Consider the following 21,968-nt stretch of genomic DNA (forward strand, 5'->3'; position numbering starts at 1 on the left):
ATCTGCGTGTCCCAGATGTCCAGCCCGGCGACTCCCCGGCAGGTGGAGGGAGGGTGGAAGGGAGAAAGGTAGGCCAGCTCCCCACAGTGCCTTCAAGGAGGATATCGACTCCACCTTTGATCCCATGGCCTGGTGATCTTGGCTCACTCAGCTGGAGGACCACCTCTTCCACACCCTCTTGGCCTGGGCATCCTGGCTGGGACCTGGGCCTGGCCTCCCAACCTTCCCCGGGCCAGGATCCTCAGGTCTCGACCGCCTGTAACTGTTTAGGTGCCCTAAGGGTGGGGAACTGGGGTCACTCTGCTCCACACCCCCTCGGCTCCCCAGCCCAGCCGGTCAGCACACCCGCCTGGGGTTCACTCCAGGTCTGCAGGCTAGCTCTCTGCACAGCTGGGCTCTGAGCTGGCAGCTTGGGGGTGACCCCAGTGCCATCACCTTTCTTTGACGGCAGAGGACTTGAATGAGACCGGAGCTACCTGGGGCAGATCTTCCCCCACGCTGGCCTGATACACTCACTACTCTTCCCAGTTGCCGGCCCAGGAGTGTCCTGCCTTCCACAGCTGCTCTGTCCTTGCGGCCCAGAGCTGTGCAGCAGGGTGTTTCTTTAACTCAGGCTGACCTTATACTGCCTGTCAGACCTGGTCCTAGAAAGAGCTTTTTTTTTGGACCCTTATTTCAAGTCTGGAAGCTGATTAGGTATTATGATCATTTTTCTCTTTCCCTGAGCACAAAAGGGAAGGATAAACTTTTATCCTGCAAAGAACCACAGCCATTGGGTTAGAAAAACTCCTTGCTGTGAATTTTTCTCATTTCCTGATTAATACCCCTGTTCGTTTGGTGTGACGTCTTGTGTCCAGCAAAAGGGAGACTTGGCTACCAGCCCATAAAGATCTCTCCCTGGTGTGTCGAGGGCTGCTGGGAGGAAGACAACAAGGAAAACAACAACTCAGGGTGGCGTTGTTATGAGGCCAGAACAGAGAGGCTTTGGCTGGGCGCCGGTGGGCCCAGTGTCGGACCCGGATGGGTGGGATGGGGCTGGCAGAGCCCAGGCAAGCCTGGAGCTAGCCCCCACTGGGGAGGAGGCCTTGCCCCGCGCCCGTGGCCTTAGCAGGGCTCCTGCGCTCGGCAGCCCGCCTGGCATTTCCTGCACTGGTGGGGCTGCCAAGGAGCCAGGTGCCCGCTGTGAGGCCCTCGTTTTGTGTGGGTGTTCCCCTTTGGGGAGCGGATCAGGGGCCTTCAGACTCGAGAGGCAGGTGGAGGGCTCTTTAAGCTGGGGCTTCGAGGGTCTGAATTAAGGCTTTTGTTTCTGCTTCCTCCCCCATTCAGATTTTGAACAAGAAAGCCTGCCCTGTGATTAGGCTAATCCCACGGTTGTTACAGCTTCACATGAAATGTTTGCACACCGAAGGGCACAGACAGTAGGGTTGCCCAGAACACATGTACGATCGCATCAGGGGCTCTCAGGATGGAGGGTGGTGACTGCCCACATGGGCCAGTGCCCTTGTGTCCAGGTCTCTTAATGTAGTGACAAGGTGAGGGGTTCCATCCTGCGGAGACTCACTCGGGCCCTTCCACCCCGGACCTGACAAGCTGGTCCTGACTTCTGCTGCTGCCAGCACCCCTGTCCTGTGGCAGGTCAAGGCCGGCACTGGTCCCTGCTCCTTGGCAGCTGGCCTTGGCCCCGTTGTTCCCAGGCCCCCTTCCTGGCCAGGAGTCCCCTCAGCCACCAGAGGAATTTCTGTGCAGTTTCGAGGCTACAAAAAAACAAAAAAAACAAAAAAACAAAAAAACAAAACAAAAAAAACCGCAGAGCCCAGAGCCCCTCTTCTGGCCCTCCCTACCTCTTGCGATCTAGAGACTCCAGAGTCTGTCTGTCTTTGCTCTGGCGTTTTCCTACTTCAGCTCATTTGAAGGGCGTTTTCTGAGTTCTTGGAGCCTGTGTTCTGCAAAGAATAATGACCATTTGACAAATTGGGGGTAGGGTGGAGTGAAAACCAGTATTGTTGATAATCCTTGCTCACAAAGACAAGAAGAGACTTCACATTACCTTCCAGAAGGTAGGACGCGTGTTTGTTTATGAGATTTGAGCTCTACACATGCAGTCAAGGCACCCACTTTGGAGTGGCCGAGCTGGCTGGCACCAGCCTCCTCCCAGATGTGCCCTCTGTTGGCAGCTCAGAGCTGGTGGCCTGAGAAGGGTGGGTCCCCATGACTGGGAGGTGAGGGTGGGAGGCCCAGAGTGCTGAGGTGGCTCCGGGATAGGGGCACCTGGGGGTTCCGCATCTGTGTGGCCACCTGCCTACTTCCCTGTCTGGCTTCCCAACCACACAGGGCAAGAAGTGGCGAGGGACCAAGGGGCAGCAGAAACAAAGCAGTCATGCTGAAATCCGGAGACTGCCTTCCCGCATCCTTAGCAATGTAACACAAGGGTCTGGAGATGTCCTGCAGGCAATAGCTGGCAGCTGGCTAGCTCCTGCTGGAGGGTCCATGTCCCAGAGGCCAGAAGTCTCCAAGACAGGCCAGGACAGCCCTGTTGTCCAACAGAGGGGCTCCCACATCACACGACAGCATGATGTGGCTGTGGCTTCACATCTAAGAGGAGAGCTTGTACTTCTCACCACATACATCGAGCACAAAAGAAGTTAGATTGTGTCATTTTGAAAACGTCCCTCCGCAGAGACCTACCTGTTACACACCTGTGTGTGTTGCCACATCCACGTGTGGATCCACGTGAACGCCACCGTGTCTGTTTCTTAGACATTGCCAGGCCCATATGGGACCCCGAATGCGTCTCCGTGCTCCTGCCAGCCGTGGGGCCTAGTGTTCTTCTCAACTTTCTCATGCGGTGAGCTCTGTTCACTCACCCCGAGCGTGACTCCAGCCCAGTTCTGTCCCCAGCCCCCGAGAGGAAGCCGTGTGCCAGTTGCCTCCCGCGGGGCACCTGCGGCAGTATTCCACGGGATAGACTGCTTTTTGAAATGGAATTATATCATTAGTACCTGCCGGGATTAGTGCTGACATTGGGCTTATCCGTCCTTACATCACCTCCTCTTGTTCAAAGGCTGAAGGGGTGATCTGACAAGCCCACCCACACGTTGCCACCGGGGCCGGGAATTTTCGATCTATGTTAGGCTGTGCGCATGTGTGTGTGTGTTTGTGCTGGTGTGCATGTGTGTTCACATATGCAGAGTGGAGCGGAATCACAAGAGAGGGCTTATGCTACTAGGGTAGATATTTTAAATGACTCTTCTGGGTCCCAGTGTCTTATGTCTCCCGCCGCCCCCAGGTGTCCTCATCTTTGCTCCAGGGAACTGGCCCTCCTGGCCCTGGCCTGTGTGAGGTGGGGCTGGACAGCCTGGCCTTCCAGGGTCCGAGGATGTTCTGAATAGCCACTGCTTTCCTAGAATCCTCCCTGCTGTCTGGTGCCCTCCCCATCCTGCAGAGCATGTCTGCCACCGAAGATCCAGAGGGAACCCCATGGCAGAGTTTACATTAGGACAGAAGGAAAACCATTCCCCTTGTTCCACTGGGCTTTTCCTCCACACACCCGTGGACTCCACATCGGTCACTCTCCTGGGATCTCTCGCAGGACATGGGCTGTTCTGTCACTGACCACTCACATCCTTCACCACCTGGCAATTTTCTGATTCAGTGACACTGTGTTTGTCATTTATCTCACAGTCAGAGCCTCTGGGAAGTGGGTTTTGTACCTTGGGACAACCTGTTTGAACAGTGAGCCTCAGCTGATTCATCAACAGTGACACATCAGCTGACCAGGCACCTTGCAGGGAAGCTCAAGGGCCCTGTCCCCCGGCAGAGGCCCCATTCAGGACAGCTGCACGGGGGCCATGGTGAGCCACGTATGGTACTCACCATTCTTTCCCTCTGTGTCCTTTCCTCTGACAGGTTGGTGGTCGGGGCCAGCTGTATCCTTTGCTGGCGTACAGGTGACAGCCGGCTGTGCTCACAGGCCTGAGAGGGGACACCCGGTTCCTACAGCCCCTCCCCCATGGCCCTCCCTTCCAGCGGGGAGGACCGTCTGCCGCCTGGAGTCAGGCATTTCCAGGGCCACTCAGGGCAGATGACCTGTACCCGGGGGACAATTTGAGGCTGACCTTTGAGGCTAGGGCTTCCTGGAGGCATTTCCTGAGCTGTACCCTGAGATGCCTAAGCCCTTCAGGGCAGCTGGACACAGCCGTGAGGCAGGTGGTGCTCCCTGGAGAGCAGTCCCATCCGGGCCTGTTCCTTCAGAAGGAGCGGTAGCACCAGAGAGGCTCAAGGGAGGAGCCAGGGAGGATCTGAGGTCAGGAGAGGGGATAACTGAGGGAAGGGGAAAGCTAGGACTGCCAGCTGGGAGCCGGGTTCGAAGGTGGCTCTTCCTTTTCTTTCATGAAGGACACTCTTCCCTTCTGTTGCTACTCAGGCCCCTTGGGGGTCCTGGCACCAAAGGCTGACATTAAATTGCAAGGAGCCTGGACAGATGCCCCATGGAGGCAGAAGCCACCTGGCCTTGGGTGCTGGAGGATTCCCCTGTGCCGTGGCTCTCAGAGTCCCCTCCTCACTTTGGGCATGTGTTCCTGGGAGGGGGTCTTTGTGGCTTGTGTTGGGAGCCTCTTCCAGGCTGACTGGAGATTGTGGGGGAGCGGGTGGCTGGCCAGAGCACTGGGGGTGTCTGGCCACAGCTGCTGCTTTCCCAGAATCCTTCCTGCTGCCTGGTGCCCTCCCTGTCCCTTGGCTCCTGATGTCATGATCCATTAGCCTTCCTTAGCCTCTGGCAGACGTGGCCCTGGAGTGTGCTGGGTTCCTCACCGGTCTCGGATTGGACACCACCGTCATGATAAGAAGCATACCCCTCCGGGGCTTTGACCAGGTATGGCCGTGGGTGCCCCAGCTCCCACCCCGTGCTCTCTCCCAGGCGGGTGCAGGTGTGGTCTGGGAGTGAGGTCTCAGTGTTTCAAAACTGGCCCTTGTGTTGAGTGAGGAGATTGTTCCTGAAACAGAAAACACCTGCCAGAGTGTGGAAGGAGGGGCTGGCCCATGGAATGTGCGGTAACGTCCCCCCAGATCGAAGGGACATTGGTGGGCACGGCAGGCCAGCTTCATGGACCATAAGGTTGGGTCAACCCTTCTAGTCCCTCCATTAGAAAGCAGAAAGAATGTGGTGGCTAGTCCGCTGTCCCCCCATCTTCCCTGCTGAGCTCCTCTGGTGTCTGAGCAGGGTGCCACCTCCATGGGGACAGCACCAGGTTGGGAAGCAGGTGCCAGACTGGTAAGGCCATGGGAGCCTCAGGAGGTGGCAGAAAAGAGGAATGTATGAGTCAGGACGAGCACTTGGTGGCTGTCCTGGCTGGCGGCCCACCCTGAGTCCTCAGAGTATCCCACGCAGCCTCTGAGGCCCCGCCAGTTCCACATCCTGTCCATTGCATGGGGCCAGCGCCTCTCACGGCCTGCCTGTCAGTTGGCCACTCCTGAGAGCCACATGGCAGGAGCTCAGAGGGCCACCCTGTGGGGTCTGGAGAGTACAGGTTGTCCTGACCTGCGTTAGGGCCATAGATGCCCTGATGATGGCAGAGGCATCCATGTCAGGGGCACGTGGTTTGCTGTTTGTTTGTTTTTTTAACTAAAATTCTTCAAGGAAAAGCCACCTATTAAAACCCAAGTCTAGGGGCGCCTGGGTGGCTCAGTGGGTTAAAGCCTCTGTCTTCGGCTCAGGTCATGATCCCGGGGTCCTGGGATCGAGCCCCACGTTGGGCTCTCTGCTCAGCAGGGAGCCTGCTTCCCTTCCTCTCTCTTTGCCTGCTTCTCTGCCTACTTACGATCTCTGTCTGTCAAATAAATAATAAATAAAATCTTTTAAAAAAACAAAACAAAAACCCAAGTCTAGGGCTGTCACTGTCAAGATGTCAAAATGTCCTCACGTGCCTGAGAAGGAAGACAGACCTCTATCTGTCTGTGCTCTCCGGCTTTGTGAGCTCTTGCAGGGGTGGGGAAGCAGTGGGCCTGCCATGTACAGCGCCCAGCCCCAGCCCACCCGGTGGATGCTGTATATGCTGTGTGGGACTGTACTTGCTTGCTTTCTTTCTAAGATTTTATGTCAGAGAGAAAGAGAAAGAGCAAATGAGTAGGGAAAATGGCAGGCAGAGGGAGAAGGAGGCTTTCTCCTGAGCGAGGAGCCCGATGTGAGATTTGATCTCAAGACTTCGGGATCATGACCTGAACTAAAGGCAGACCCTTAACCGACTGAGCTAGCCAGGCCAGGCGGCAACATCTGGGAAGGTCTCGGTGCCTCGGGCCATGGGTGGAGATCGCCAGGTGCAAACCAGACAGGAGCCACATGAGGCCACGCTGTAGGACACTGAGAAGAACAAGGCCTATGAAGTGGGGGGCCCGTAGGGACAGGGACCACTCAGAAGACTGGCCTTCCAGCCCAGGCAGAGGTTGGAGACCGATGAGAGGGGATGCCCTGGGACATGGGGGCACAGTGGGGAGGCCAGGTGACCCAGGCCCTGCCTCAGAAGGATGTGCAGCCCCGGTGGCAGGCACATGGTCTGGTCATGTGGCTCAATTGGGCGCAGTAGTTCCCCCATGGACTGCGACAGAGACTCCAGGCTCGTCAGGAGTCCAGAGGGAGGAGCTGCCTACACTTGTGTTCCCGTGACTCATGTGACAGTCCTGAACAGGCAGGGCTTCTCATGGTGTATGTCTCTATATGAGTGGGCACCAGAGGATTTAAACAGTGGCTTTTATTTCCTCTTCAAAGAGGAAGCTGTGTCTGACTGGGGCTCTGGCCAGCGCAAGCCCTGCCACACACACACACACCCCGCAGTGGCCCCAGGAGCTGAGCCCCCATCTGCAGCCAGGGGGTACAGAGCCTCCGAGGCTGGGAGGAGGGAGCCCTCTCTGCAGATGCCAGGGTCCACCTCCACCCATCCCCACCATGTCTGTTACCTTGTATATCTTGGTGGGGAGCAGAGGGGCGCACCTACTGTCCCAACTCCCCAGAGGCAGAGGAGGTGACAGCATTTGGCAGTGGTGGCAGGAATGGAGCCAAGTGTCATCTCGTTCAGCCAGTCCAGAGCCCCCAGGGGAAAGGGGTGCTTCTCTGTCACTGTTTTCAGTGAAGACTTAGTTAATCGGCATGTAGAGAAGACCCTGAAGGTCAAGTGCATCCTAACCCAAGGACCCCAGGTTCTCGGATTTGGAGCTGGCATCAGGTGCTCTTCCAGCTCTGCCCTCTGTTCCACAGAGGGGGAGAGAACAAGGGGACCCAGAAGTGGGGGTGGACAGAGGCTCCCTAGCAGCCGGGGGGCCTTGGACCTTCCCCTTCGAATGAACCTTTCTTGGGCTCCTCCAGGGCTTTTTCAAGCAGGCAGGAGACCATGTCCTCTCCTCCCACAGTCGTTAGGAGTGGATGTTCTCACTGCCACCCGGGCCTCACAGCACATCTCTTATGCTTTGCAGCAAATGTCTTCCTTGGTCACGGAGTACATGGCGTCTCAAGGCACCCGGTTCCTGAGAGGCTGTACCCCCTCCCGAGTACAGAGGCTCCCAGATGGCCAGCTCCAGGTTACCTGGGAGGACCCCAGCTCTGGCAAGGAGGACACAGGCACCTTCAACACTGTTCTGTGGGCCATAGGTAAGGGTGCGCTGAGCCACAGGTGAGCCGCATGGAGACCAGCACATCGCCTTCCCCTTCCTGCTGTCTCCAGGGCTTCCCTCGTCCTGCTGGCTTTTGGGTGGGCCAGCTGTCATAGCATACCTCTTAGGCCATCGGAACAGCCCATGGAGGTGTTTCCCTCACCTCCAGTGGGTTGGTTTGAGCTCTGCAGGAGAAATGCCTCACTGGCTTTTGTGGAAACCACACTTTGCAGATCTCCCAAGGTGACGTCAGTGATGGGGCCGAGGCCTTGGGCCTTCCTCTGCTGCACATGGCTTGGAAGCCAGCGCACCCACACGTGGTTGTGTTCTCATCCTCCCATTCTCTGAGAGGTGTGGGTCTAGCTTTCTGTGGGGAGAGGGGGGCGAAAGTCGAGCAAGCATGGCTGGACAGAATTAGCCTGTTGCTGACATTGCTGGACATACTCCCTCCCGGGCTGGCTCCTCCCTGCACCGTAAGGGAGCAGGATGGAGAGTGGGGATGGAGTAGGGAGACACCCCAGGGCCTGGGCCTCAGCTGGTCTGAGGGAAGGGACATGGGCTCTGAGGAAAGGCGCCCTGGCCAGGAGCCAGGCGGGAAAAGCAGAGAGCTCAGAGTGTCCATCGTGAGCCTGCCTGTGGCTGTGAGTGGGGTCTGGCCCTGTGCGCTATTTCCAGTTCACCAGGGTCTCTTTGCACTGAGCCTGGTCCATTGTCTCTCCTCCGTGAGCCCGGGCTCAGAACCGTGTAGCTGTCAGAATCCTCAGCCACCCCCACGTTGGTTTATCAAATGTTTACTGAGTGCTCAGAGGGGTCGTCATGTCAGCGTCTGTCAGGACCTGGTTGGCTTGGTCCCGGCATCCCCTGTGGGGAGGCTCCCAGGAGGAGCCGGGCTGCGTCACAGAGCAGTGTGCTTCTGAGAAGCTTCTCTGGTTTTCCTGAGTCCTCAGAATGCTTGGAAATCAGACCATGAGATAAACTCTGAGGGAGTCAGAGCCCTTCACTTGTGTGTGGTCAACACAGGCAGATTTAAGGAGCAAGGAGAACTCCTTGGAGTTCAGTTAGTGCCTCTTGCCCAAAACTTAGTAAATGGCCTTAGGAAATACTCTTGTTCAGTTCATAAAAGTAAATTGAAGTAGGTTTATTTTGGTAAACACCGTGAAATATTCTATAACTATTCAGGTCCAGAAGTGTAAGTTGACATTTATCTTAAAGTCCATTCTAAAAGGTGCAGTGGCAAGTCTCTCCCCTCCAGTCTGCACTCCCAGCCTCTTCCTCTGTCCCCTGATAACACCTCGGGGACCCCAAACACCCACATCCCTTCTCTCGCTGTTGGACAGAGGCAAAGGCCTATGCCAATATGCCGTCCGCTCAGCCTACGCTGAGGGCAGCAGCTCAGAGGGCAAGGGGCCGTGCCCTGGGGAAGCCTCGAGGTCCTCCCAGCTTCCAGACAGATCCCTGGTGGGCGACAAGCGGGGGCCTCGGTGCACATGCCTGCCCTCCCCTCTGCAGGAGTCCGTTTTATTTTCTGTATTTTCAAAAAGAGCATCCCCCAGACAGTCTGCCCAACGTGATTGATGCTGGGGGTGGAAGCTTTTCACAGTCCTTGGCCTTTGACCTTGCTTCCCGAGGCGGCGCTGTGGTGGCGGCGGCGGTTTCTGGCACGCCTCCTGGGGCTGTACGGGCATGTGCTGACTTTGCTGCTAACTCCCGGGCCAGGTTTTGTAAACAATCGGGAGCCACTTCCCAGTTTAACAACTGGGAATGTTTTCTGCCGGTTTACCCTGATAAGCCTTTAGCCAAGCATCGTTTCTGCTTGCAATGAAGGACGATCAGTGGGCCAGGAGGTTAAAATAAAGCTCCCTTGGGGGCCGAAGGGCTGGCCCAGCAAATAGCTCCGGGACCATGAGTCCTGCTCCAATAGCAAGTGCTGCGTGCACACCAGCGGGACTTTGACGTGTGCGAAAAACAGGAGGGAAGGATGGCCCTCGTGTCAGGAGGACACACAGCAAGGGCCATGAGAGCTTCCGTGGGGCTGAGCTCGTGCTTGGCACCTGGGTCACGGCTGGTGAGGATGGTCTGCGCAGGGATGTCGAGGAGGGCCCTGCAGTCTGCAAGCCCGGGAGGACTCCTGAGCCTCTTCCTCGGCCCAGCCTTGATCTCCACGTGGTGGATTAAACACATTAGCAGTTAAAGCAGTTAATTGCTGTGCAGGGGGCCGGCTCATTGTTTGTCTCTGAATCACCCACCCACACCAGGTGTCTCAGATAATAGACTGGGAACTCGCAGCGAGGAGGATTTCCTGTCTGCAGATGTGCCGATTACGGTGCTGAGTGAAGACAGTCAGCCTGCGCCCGCCGCGGGCTCGAATTCACCCTGTGCATTTAACCAGTTGTGGCCTGAATCCTCAGCCATCGGGGGCGGCCATGGGGGGTGGGGAGCAGGGGCAGGATGGGGCAGGACAAGGACACTGACGGGACACTTGCGTGTGGAATCGCTTCCCAGCTGGAGCTCGGCTGAGGTTCAGCTTCGACTTTGTTTCCGAGGCTGGACGAAGGATGGCTGGAGCAAAGCCCTGGGAAAGCCGGCCGCTCAAACTCTCCTGTGCCCCCCAGCATCTCTAGCCTCCTGGAAGGTTTCCTGGCCCCCTCTCGAGGCAAGGGTGGACACTCTTGGTTCTTCCCTCCCTGGGCCACGAGAGTCCTGTCCACAGTCAGAAGGCCCAGACGGCTGGTGTCCCCACCATCCGGAGTGCCAGGAAGGGCCGTCCTGGCCATTCCTCAGCAGCCCCGTTGGTCTATTAGGAATCAGCCACTTCCTCTTCCTCGGACTTTGTCTTAGCAGGGAAATTGGTATCGCCCACCTGGGTGTGAAACCCACAGATAACTTCCAAGTCTCTAAAATGGCATAAAGAGAGCCAGCAGGCTCTGGAGGCCTGGCTTTCTAGTTTCTTGGTTTTGTTTTTGTTTTTGTTTTAAATCTTATTTATGTATTTGGGAGAGAGAACATGGGGGTGATGGTGGTAGAAATAGCAGAGGGAGAAGGACAAGCAGACTCTGTGCTGAGCACAGAGCCCAACAGGGGGCTTGATCCCACAACCCTGAGATCGTGACCTGAGCTGAAGACCTGGATGGTCCACTGACTAAGCCACCTAGGTGCCCCCTACTCCGGCTCTCCAGCTTTAATCCAACCACCATATTGAGGACCTCCCTCCCCGTAGAGCCCACTTACACAAAGTGTACCCATGGACCACAGCCGGGGAGGTGGTGGCACCTGTGGAGACAGGGATGGGGCTTGCGGTACCCGGGGAGTGGATTGCGACTGCCCAGGGTGGGCTGCAGACTCGGCCTCCCCCTCTACCATGGGGACTGCTGGCTTTGGTTTCCAGGGGGCCGCCTTGCTCAGCTACATTTAGCTAATGGCTCCTCCATCCCACAGACACCCCGTTCGAGTCCTTGTGGACCGTCTCCCCACCCCCCACCCCCCACCCCTGAGTGCTGGGCAGCAGCACTAGGACCTGGAGGTAAAACAGAAGTGAGCCCCCGAGGCTGGGAATTCATGGGTGTGTGGGGGTGGGGGATGTCTCTTGAGTCCAGCAAGAAGGATGAAGCAGTCCAGGCCCCTGTGGCCCCTGATAGCCATGAGAGGAGCCCAGGCTGGTGTGGGGCTGCTGGAGAGGGACTAGCAGGTGGAGCGTGGGTGCAACCTTGTTGAGAGAAGCCCAGTCCAAGGCCCCTGGGCCTGTTCTTTGGGGCTGTATCATGCTGTGGCTGTAGGAAACTACACGCGGCTGTGTTCCTCCCGGTGGGGGGGGGGGGACCTCGGAGCAACCTAACGCTTTGTGACAGGTTCCCACACATGGACTCCCCGGGTCAGCTAAGGCCCACCTTTCTCAGCTCCCCAGGCCTGAAAGGAGAGCACTGCTCCGCTCGTGAGCCTCTCATATTCTAACACCTTTTTATTTCAGTTTAAACGTCAAGTTTGTAACTAGCCACGTGAAGAGAGTGTGTATGTGGTCTGTTTTCTTGGAGGGAAAGGAGATGTTCAGGGAGTTCTTCCTGTCGGTCCCTCCCACAAGCCAAGGGAAGCGGCTGGGCCTGAGACCACGGTCTTCCCCTGCCACACCATGTGGCCCTGGGTGATGGACCCCAGCTCGTGAGCCAACACCGTTGACTCTGGCTGTCATTCATCTCTGCTGTGGCTCACTGTGGCACCAACCCATTGCAGAGGCAGGGCAGCGGGAAAACAGCCTCCATGCTCACAGACTGGCCCTCTGCCCTCTGGGAAGCCCTGCACTGCGGCAGGCCGGAGAGCTGGCTCCTGCCCGTGTTCGGGGTCACCGTGACCCCCACAGCCGTCAGACCCAGGCCAGCCTACCTCCGCACTTACAGTCTTTTTACCAAATCAGATTCAAAATTTGTGATTAGAACTTAGTGGAAGCAAGTTGTTTTTTAAAAAAGGAAGAAGAAAGTCTTAGTGAAAATGGTTATAAAGATAAATAGGCATCTTTTTTCATTTTGTTTTGTTTTTGCATTAATGTGCACTATCTAAATTTTGCAAGTGCTACTGGGAGCCGTCAACCAGCAGGAAGGTTATATTGATATGAGGAAGTGGTGATGCAACATGGGGGCTTAAGTGGTAGGAGAAGAATCCATGAAACAAGATGGGATAGGGAAGGAGACAAACCATAAGTGACTCTTAATCTCACGAAACAAACTGTGGGTTGCTGGGGGGAGGGGGGTTGGGAGAAGGGGGGTAGGGTTATGGACATTGGGGAGGGTATGTGCTTTGGGGTAAATTGGAAGGGGAGGTGAACCATGAGAGACTATGGACTCTGAAAAACAATCTGAGGCATTTGAAGTGGCGGGGGGGTGGGAGGTTGGGGTACTAGGTGGTGGGTATTATAGAGGGTACAGCTTGCATGGAGCACTGGGTGTGGTGAAAAAATAATGAATACTGTTTTTCTGAAAATAAATAAATTGGAAAAAAAAAAGGAAGGTTATATTGATATTTGTAATTGTTACAGCAATAATTACCACCTACCAGTGAACGTGTCCCTTCCTGGGGATTCCCGTGGACCAAACTGCCGCTGGGTCTGGGCTGGAGGCTGCACTACGTTCCAGGGCTGGCTCTGGGGGTTTAGGAGCCCATATGAGCTTATTTTATGTGTTGTCAGTGCTGCACACAGGCTTGAATGGGAAAGACCCATGTTGTGTTTCATGCGGAGGGGACAGTGGTGAGAGGTGTCCTCAGGTTGGCCTGGGGGGCAGTGGCAGGTGCTGGTGGTCACAGTAAGCCTCCAGCCTCAGGTCACGCTAAGGTGCTTGGGTCATGGTAAGGCTCACTTATTCATTCAGCAAACGTTGAGCCCTACCTGGACCCCAGGACAGCAGGTTGGGTCCTCTGCCGTGTTCTTGGGGCCCCTAAGGTGTAGACTAGGGTTCTGGGACTATTTTAGAAGGGGCCATTTGAGAAAATAAAAGGAGCCCTTTGCTGTGGTCATCCTTTCCCCTAAAGTCCCAATGATGACAAGAGACACATAATAAACTTTTTAAAAGGTGAGCCTCAAGGGATCTGACTAGAGGTGCCAAAGGTGTGAGTTCCGCCTTCCCTGTCTGGCCCAGGGTGACTCACAGGCCAGCCTAGGGGGAGTGGCTGACTCTTGGGGCCCATGCATGTTTCCCCCCCAGGAGGGATGCCAGGAGGGGTGCTCTGTGAACCTATGTGAAGCTGTTGGTACAGTCTCCTGGACCCCCACCCTCCTGATACTCGCCTGCGTCTGTGTGATCAGAGCCCCTCATTCGCCCTGTCATACTCCTGCTGGCACTTAAATCTTAACTCATTATACGGATTGCCCTTCACTCGTCGGAACGTGTGCTCCAGGCAGGCGTGAAATTGGAGGGAATGCCCGTTTTCCTGTAACAGGGAGACAGAGGCCCAGGAAACTGCATATGTCCAGTTGTCTGTGTCCCTGGGCCCAGCTGAGCAGGTAGGAAGGACCCAAACTGCCATCTGGGGAGTTTTTGACCTTCAGCTTTCTCCAGCCTTCTCCTGCTGGCTTGGTGAGCGTGGGGGCCGGGCTGCCTCCCCAGACCAGTAGCGGCAGCTGGTGGGACTCTGGGGCCGTGAGAGGAGTGCTGGTCTGGTCCAGCGGCCCCGGGAGCTCTCAGGCTGATTGCGGCTTCCTGCACTAGTTCAGGGCCCCAGGATGTCCTGGATGCCAGGACTGTCTTACGCTGGTGACACCAGGGTCACTTAGAGGGACTCAGCAGACGAGGCTGATCCTGGTGAGGGAGGCATCTCTAAGGACCCATCCACACATTGGTTTGGCCTCTGTGTCTGAGGAGGAAGTGAGAACATGTTTGTTTCTGCAATCTTGACACCCTTGTTGTTTGCAGTAGATAGGAGTGTCACTCAGGTATCATGTGAGAAGCTCTTGCAAGGCAATCAAGTCGTGGAGATACACATAAATGAAATTAAAAAGGCAAGGAATGGGCAGTTCACAAGAGGAAATACAGCTACTAAATATGTGGCGCAAAGTCCTTAGTTTTATATACTGGTAGTCAAAGAAGTGGAAATTAAAACTTCAGTCAGAGGGAAGGAACAAGCCCCAGAAGGGGCCACCATCCAGGCACAGCTCCCTGCCCTGGGCCCCGCCTGGTCGGTGGGCCTTCCTCTGAGGACTGTCCCGAGGAACTAAACCGATACACAGACAGACTGCCATCCCCATGCCGGTGGTGTCCAGGGAGCAGAGATCCGGGAACCAGGCCTGGGAGCCGTTCAGCTGTACCCAGCAAGCCCGAGCTGGGTACCAAAGAACCAAGGCCCCAGGGAGCAAGAGATCCCCCAGGGCATGGAGTGAGTGGCCTGCAGGGGGTGTGGGAAAGCACCATGTGCGACACAAAGGGTGATGCGCATGGGGAGAAGGGTGCCACGGAGGTGCCCGTCTTCTTCCCACCCCCAGTCTGAGGAGTCCTACCTTTGTTTTTGCATGAGAGGAAAATGGTGAGGGAGAAAGCTTTGCATGTTGCCTGGGTCTTGCTTCTGGCCATGTAAGCGTGACCCGGACTGGACATTGTCCACAGGGCCAGAGCCACCGTTCTCGCATGGCTGGCCACTGGGTCCCCACGCGAGTACCCGTGCTCTGCCTTCCTTGGGGGCTCCAGGCCTGAGCTGAGTGGGTCCCCAGCCCCTGTGGGGAGACAGGACTCTGCTCTGAGCACAAGGCAGCAGAACTCGGAGGGGTATGTCTCTCCTTCCCCCATGACCCTCTCCAGGTTGTCTGCTCAGTGAGGCCCGTGTCCTGGCTGTGGCCAGAAGCTTCGATGGAGGGCCTTCCGCAATTTGGGCATATTCTGTCTACCCCTGCTGCTGCTACCCCTTTTAAATTTATCTCGGTATTCCTTGAGACCTGGGATGTGGTTAGACTGACATCTCTGAGGTGTAGGGTTACCGTGGTTACCACGAGGCCCAAGGAAATGCTCCTGGCCTCCCGGGACCTGCCAGGCAGGAGTGCTGTGTGGCCAGCGTCAGAGCAAAGTAGTCTGTGGGCAGCCGGCTTTGTCCTTGGATGCTCCAGCCTCAGCCTGGAGCAATCGCCAGGAGACCGTGAGCCTGGCAAGCTGCTGGAGGCCCTGCTCCCTAAAACCGGCAGTCTGGGGTGGAGCCTGAGGGCTCAGCTCTGAGTCCCCTACCTGCAGGGACTCTTGGCCCACCCTGCAGACCCCCACCAGGCCTGCCCACTGGGCCCAGCTCTTTCCTTGCTGATGCGCAGCCCCTTCCAGCTTCCTAGGTGCAGGAGAAGCTCCCAGGCGACAGGTGGATCCCCTACTCAGGAATCAGGCCTGGGGCCCCCATGCTGCCTCCTCCAGGCAGGAAACTGGCCAGCATGGCGTGATGCTCTCTGCACACCCACGCGTCTCTGCTCACTCAACTAGGGCCGGCGTTGGTGCCGTCAGAGGGCAGGGACCTCCAGAGCCTCACGTTGCGTCGCCAGTGTCTGGTATGCTGGGCAACAGGCGTCCACCCACCCAGCAGCTGATTCTTGCGGCCAAGCGCACTGAAGAGGCCGGAGCCGACTCCCCATGAACCTGAGAAGCACGGCTTAGCTGAGTCTCTGTGTTTTGACTTCCCACTCTGGGAGAGCAGCTGGAGACTTAAGGTTTCCCTTTCACAGGACTTGGTCTTCCAGATGCTCAGCTTGGCATCACCAGCCACCCGATCTCTCGTGTATCTGAGGCAGCACGAGCTGTGGGAATTGTGCCTTTGAAACCGTTAGTCTTTGCCTTTAGGACATACCGGGAGCCCTGCGGGGCTGCCTTTGCCCTCCCAGGGCCCCCCAGGAAGAACTGACTCCACCACCCCTTGGCTTAGTGAGACTACACTGTCTGAACTAGGGGAGACCTCTGCTGGCACTCGGCGGTGACAAGGCCCAGGGCTGGAAGCATGTGAAGCCCGGCAGGGAGGCTGCTGCCGCTGTCCCCTGCTCTTGCCAGCTTTGTACCCGAGAGTTGCTCACCAGGATTAGCCAAAAATGACTGCACCCAGGGGTGGTTATGGTGTGTGGTTTGGGCTCTTCCTTTCTGCCCATTTCTATTCTCTGCTCTAGAGGTCTCCAAGCTGGGGATATCTGCTGGCCAGGTGCCACAGGCACACGAAAGGAGGAGCTAAGGGCTTGTAGCGTGGAGCTGCCCGCGGCCAGGCCTCTGGCCCCACTTGCCGCCAGAGGGGGTTTGCGGGGCCTGCCCCGAGACCCTGAGCAGGGCTTAAGTCTGTGCCTTCTCGCTGCCTGCTCTGGAGGACATTCTACTGCCCAACTCTGGGGACACAGGGCCACCGCCTATTCACACAGACCCAATTTGAGGGCAGGAGAGACGCATAAATCCATCACGAAGCACCATCCTGAGTATGGGCCTGCGGGAAGAGCATCCCGTGGGAGGATGGGAACACCGGGGTCGCAGAGAGAGTGAGAAGGAGCATTCCCTATCCCAGGCAGGGCCATGTGGGGACTCAGGAGGCTGTGGGCTCACTTGGGGCCCACAGACGTGCTCCGCAGAGACTGAGACTCACATGCACCTGGCACTGCTGGAAAACATGTGCACCGGCTTCTTCTGTGAGAGCCCCGGTTGTATATATCCCCTGTCTTCCCCTCAGGGCCCGATGCCTTCAGAGGCTGTGAGTCCCTGTCGCGCTGTGTCCGCAACTACGGCTACAGTGACCTTCGATCATGCTCTGCTGTGTCCACAAGGCATCCAGGCCCGAGGTGGGCTGGCAGGCTCCCCAGAGCCTGGCCCCTGCCATGGGGAAGGGTTGAGATCACTATCCAGCGATGGGGCGTGCATACTGCTGGGTCATCTCTACTTTTAAACTTTTTCTGTGGTCAGAGCCATAGGAACTTTGTATTAAGAAAATGGAGAATGAATGAATTTCCAACTCAAATGTGACTTCACGGGGTTTTGCCTGTCTTCTTTGAATGGCTTGTAAGCTTTATTGTCAGGATCTAATTGTACAGTGGAAATATGGGTTGGCGTAGTCTACTGAGCAAATTATCTTTGTCTGTGCTGGGTTATCAACCACATATCCAATTTGGCCCCTGGGTTTCAGATTGTTTACAAATTATAGGCACTTTTTTTTCTTTTCCATTTTTCTTTTTTGTCGTTTGAATATGTGAACTGCTTATATAATTAAAAAACCAAAATTGTATCACAGGACTTTAGAGAAGTCTTGTCCCCGTCTGCTTCCTCCACCCCTTTCCCTTCCTTTCTGTTCCTCCTCATCCTGCTTCCTCCTCTCGTTAACTCTGTGCAAGTAACGGTATGGGGCTGCGTGCGTGTGTGCTTTGGGCGTCTGTGTGCGTGCGTGTGTGTGAGGCTGCAGAGGCCGACAGCCCCTCGACGCTGTTGTGCTTGATATTTGACCCATGCCAAGTGGGCATGCCGAGAAGCATTCTGATTCAACGGAGGAATCTCAGTGGGAACTGCTGAACGTCTTTGAGCCTTGCACTTTATTTCCTTCAGGTCGCATTCCAGAAACCAGAAGCCTGAATTTGGAGAAGGCTGGAGTACACACCAGCCCCACCAGTCAGAAGATCCTGGTCGATGCTCAGGAAACCACCTCCGTCCCCCACATTTATGCCATCGGAGATGTAGCAGAGGTACGGCCTGTACCTACCACCTGGTGTCACCTCCCCGTCCCCCCACCCCAGCTGGGCCTCAGGGACCTGACAAGGCTCACAAAGGCTGTGGGCCAAACCCCAAGTACTACTGGTAGACTCAAGTGCTGGGAAGGATTGGGCACCAGCCTCTGTTTACTCGAATGTTTCTGTGGGGGGTGGGGGGCTGAGAGGAGGCTTAAAAACGAAGAGCACCATCAGCAAATCCCTCTTGTCTGCTCTGAGGGAGGGACATCTGTTTGCACACAACATGGGCCTCGACTTCCTGAAGGTGGGCTGGCGGTACAGAGCCCTAGAGATGTTCCTGGTGGGCCGATCCTTTGGGCTGTCTGGCCCTGTAGCCCTGGGCGTGACCTCCTCACCTCAGTTTACCCTCTCATCTGAGGATGGGTCAGTACTGTCCCTGACTGGGCTGTCAGATGGGGACAAACCCCCCCTCACCAGGCCTGCCTGCTCCTCCCCTTGTGAGTCCCTGGCAGAAGCCCTGCCCCCCAGCCTGGGAGGCATCTGGTCCGCACCCCTCCCCTCTTCATGGCCCCATCATGGCTGGTCAGTCATGGGACCCCTGCTTCCCCGACCACCTTGCCAAAGCCCCTGGAGCAGTCGGCCTCTCCTATACATTTGCATCATGGCCTAAGGAAGGTGGCTCAGGTGGGGCCCTGGCCAAAGAAGCCTGAGAGATACACCAGGGCCCCCAGACCCCAGCAGGGCTCTTGCTGGCCAGTCCTGCCAGCATCATCAACGTGTTAGTCCTGGGGCTGCCATTACAAATCATCACAAGCTGGGTGGCTTAGATTGATAGAACTGTATTCTTGCACATTCTGGAGGCCGGAAGTCTGTGTGGGCAGGGCTGGGCTACCTCCGAAGCCTCTAGGGGAGGACACGTCGTCATCCATCAGGCAGTGCAGACTTGGAGCTACAGCACTCTCTGCTGGGGTGTGTGTGTGTGTGTGTGTCTGTGTGTGTTTACACGCGCGCGCATGTGTGTCCTTGTTTCTTTCTTCTTGGGACCCTCATTGGATTTAGGGCTCACCCTAAGTGACCGATCCTAAATGGTCTCAATTCTTTCCTTAATTACGTCTGCAAAGAGCCTCATTTCCAAACAAGGTCCCATTCTGAGGTTCCAGGCAGACATGAACTTGGGGGACGCCTTAAACCCACTGTGATGTGTTCTAGCATCACCACTTTTCTGGGTTCTTTGACTGCTGCAGGAACAGACAGAAGTCGTAGCTCTTATGGTGACACCCTGGTCAGAGTCACAGATTGATAAGTGAGTAAGTGAACTGTTTGAGGGAGATGTCAGAAGATGCTTAGTGTGGCGGTCAAGGGAGACCTGAGGGAGGAGTAGAGCGAGCTAGAGGCCCAGGCCAGCCCAGTAAGGATGCTTGTGCCTGCCCCAGAGTGTAAGCACTGCCCTGCCCCCACTCACCCCAGAGCCCACTTTGGGAAATGCCTGGGGGTGGGGGAGCCAGAATCTGTGGCAGGTGGGTCCCTGGGTGGGGCATCCCAGAGCTGAAGGAGTACAGGTGGCAGTTGTCCCCATCCTTCCCTCAGCCTCTGCTGCAGCTTACGATGGCTGGGTCTTCCGGAGAGCCTGACACACTCATGGAGACAGACCAGGGCAGGAGCCCATGCAAGGCTGGGCTTTCCCTTTGTTCCTGAGGGGCCAGCCTACCCATCTGGCACAGGCCCATCTTGCAGAGACTTGACTCCATACAACCCCCTCCTACAAGGACAACATGGCCCCTGCTGTGCCCATTGTACCAGACGGATCACTCCCTGGCTGTGCTCCATGCTGGCACGTGAACCACAGGGCTGCCCCTGGAGTCCCTCAGGCTGCCCGTGGACCCAGGCTCATGAAATGATACATGAGGGGGAGCAGACCACCAAATGGAGACAGGACCCCGGGGACAGCTTGCTGGAGCGTGTGCTCAGAGCTCCAGCCCATCTTCCCAAGTCCTTTCTGACTGTCCAATTGACCTGTTGGTGTGGAAAGAAGTGAGTGGCTTCACGTGCCCCTGGACCGGGCAGTGCTGTTGCTCACATGATCCCCGATGGTGGGGATGTGGCATTCTCTGGTGGCCCCTCTGTGTTCATCCTGTGTGCTGCACCCCAAGATAGCACCCATGGTCCTGGGAGAGAGTGCCGTGCAGATTATACCAGGCTTTCTGCGTACCCCAGGAGCTGAGTGCGAACATAGAGGAAACCATAGTATTTCAGACTGTTTTGCCAGGAATAGTACACACAAAGGCGGCATCTACTGAAATATTAAATCCACTGAGTTGGAAAGGTCCTTCGGGGCAGTCCAAAGAGTTAACACTAAACCAGTGGTCCGGTGTGCAGTGGGGAAGAGTCCCACAGGCGGGCAGGGCAGCCATTGTCTGGTGACATATTGTGCTGCGCGCATGGACGTTTCCGCACTTAGTCAGGCCCGGTGGAATGCACGGGCTGCTTTCACGAGTTTATCTCTGCGGATCTCTATTCATTTCTGGAATGTCAAACAACATCTGCATTTCCTGCTGCTGCAGAGGTGATTGGCAGCCGGTCCCAGGCCGACGCGTGTAGGAACATGGGGGGCTGTGCACCCCCCCACCCCACCCCCCTGGCTCCTGGAGCGGGACACACCCTGGGACAGAGGGGCCTCCAGCAGCAAGGCATTCGGATTTGGGATTTGTAATGGACTGTGACGTGCAAGCCAAGCTGCATGTCAGGCACACACGAAATCCTTCCAGGGCCCGTTTTAGCCTGAATCCTGGTTACTACAGACAATTAAGTAGGAGCGGGTACTCCGAGCTCTGTCCTGAGGGCAGCTCTCCAAGGTCACCAACATGAAGAAGGGGTTCAGAGGGAAGCCACAAGTCAGGGTGGGTAGTGTGGCAGGGCTCACTGGCAGCTCACCTGCTCTTCCAGGGATGGGGGCCATAACCGCAGGTGGCCCCCCAGAGCAGGACAGTGGGAAGGAAGCAAGCAGGATAAGCAAACTGGCCCAGGGCCCTGCGCCCAGAGACAAACAGGCTTTGGAGGTTTTGGATGGGGAGAAGCTTCACTAGGAAGGCATGGGCGGCAGCAGGGGTCCTGTGGAGACTCCCCCAGACGTGCTGAAGTAACCCTGGGCTCCTCCCATGCATCAGGGGCGGCCTGAGCTGACACCCACGGCCATAATGGCAGGAAAGCTCCTGGCCCAGCGGCTGTGCGGTCAGTCCTCAGACGTGATGGATTACGAAAACGTGAGTACCCTCTGCCCTTCAGTGAGCTGCATCCAGCCTGGAGACAGGGTGACTCTTGTTGCGGGGGTGGGGGGGGCGTGCATGAGCCCGTGTGCACATTCACAGGCATTTGGACCTCTGTGTGTGCACGCACACACTCATGAGTAAGGTTTAGCTTTGTGGGAGTGGCCTCGCAACAAGCAAGGGTAGCCCCCCCACCCCCTCTGGCAGGCTGCTAACTTGCACGTCCGGGGACCTGGCCTGAGTGGGGATCTTCAGTGTTGGGTCCCCAGGAGTGTACCTCACTTGGGACTGGCTTTCCAGGTTCCCACCACTGTCTTCACCCCACTGGAGTACGGCTGTGTGGGGCTGTCGGAGGAGGAGGCTGTGGCTCGCCACGGAGAGGAGCACGTGGAGGTATGTTGGGGCTCCAAGGACAGAGGGCTGCCAGGACACAATGCCTGTGTGGTGCTCACACCCTGACGACAGCCCTTCCCCAACCCAGACCTGGCGGGCAAGCGGGAGCATTGGTGTCCCTGCTTCCTGGGGCCTGCAGTTTGTCAAAGTGGGGCAGGGGGCCCAGAGTGCTGGCCAAGATATGGCACGGAGGGTCACTTGGGACAGGAGTGCTGGAGGACAGCCCCAGAAACCCAGAAACCAGGGCAGCATTGGGCTGTGGCCCTTCACGGGGCATGTGTCTCCCTCTACCTGGAAAGGCTCCGACTCTCCCAACCTTCTCTTGCCATCGGCTTCTGCTCCCAGCGTCCTGCCACCCCCGCAGCCCAGCTGTGGCTTCAGGTACCCCCACCTCCCTGACACCCCGGTCTCTGTTCCTGATCTGCGATTCGTCCAGCTCTCACAGGCCCCCCAAAAACCCGGATTTAAGTACTCCCCCCAAAGGAAGACTGCCTCTTGAGTGTGTTCAGTCAGCTTGCCGTGGCCCTGGGGTGGCCCCT

General features: G+C 56.7%; 1 protein-coding gene across 4 annotated transcripts in view; it reads left to right on the top strand.

The window, feature by feature from the left end:
• The window catches only part of TXNRD2 (thioredoxin reductase 2), a 49,701-nt gene that overhangs the window by 23,009 nt on the left and 4,724 nt on the right, over positions 1-21,968 (top strand). For all 4 annotated transcript variants that reach the window (XM_044243706.1, XM_044243707.1, XM_044243708.1 and 1 more), the window contains 6 exons: positions 3,907-3,926; positions 4,779-4,870; positions 7,462-7,636; positions 17,652-17,788; positions 20,938-21,033; positions 21,337-21,429. In XM_044243706.1, the coding sequence (XP_044099641.1) occupies positions 3,907-3,926; positions 4,779-4,870; positions 7,462-7,636; positions 17,652-17,788; positions 20,938-21,033; positions 21,337-21,429 (613 nt within the window). The remainder of the gene's footprint in view (positions 1-3,906; positions 3,927-4,778; positions 4,871-7,461; positions 7,637-17,651; positions 17,789-20,937; positions 21,034-21,336; positions 21,430-21,968) is intronic.

This window comes from Neovison vison, chromosome 3, assembly GCF_020171115.1.
Source record: "Neovison vison isolate M4711 chromosome 3, ASM_NN_V1, whole genome shotgun sequence".
NCBI lineage: Eukaryota > Metazoa > Chordata > Mammalia > Carnivora > Mustelidae > Neogale > Neogale vison.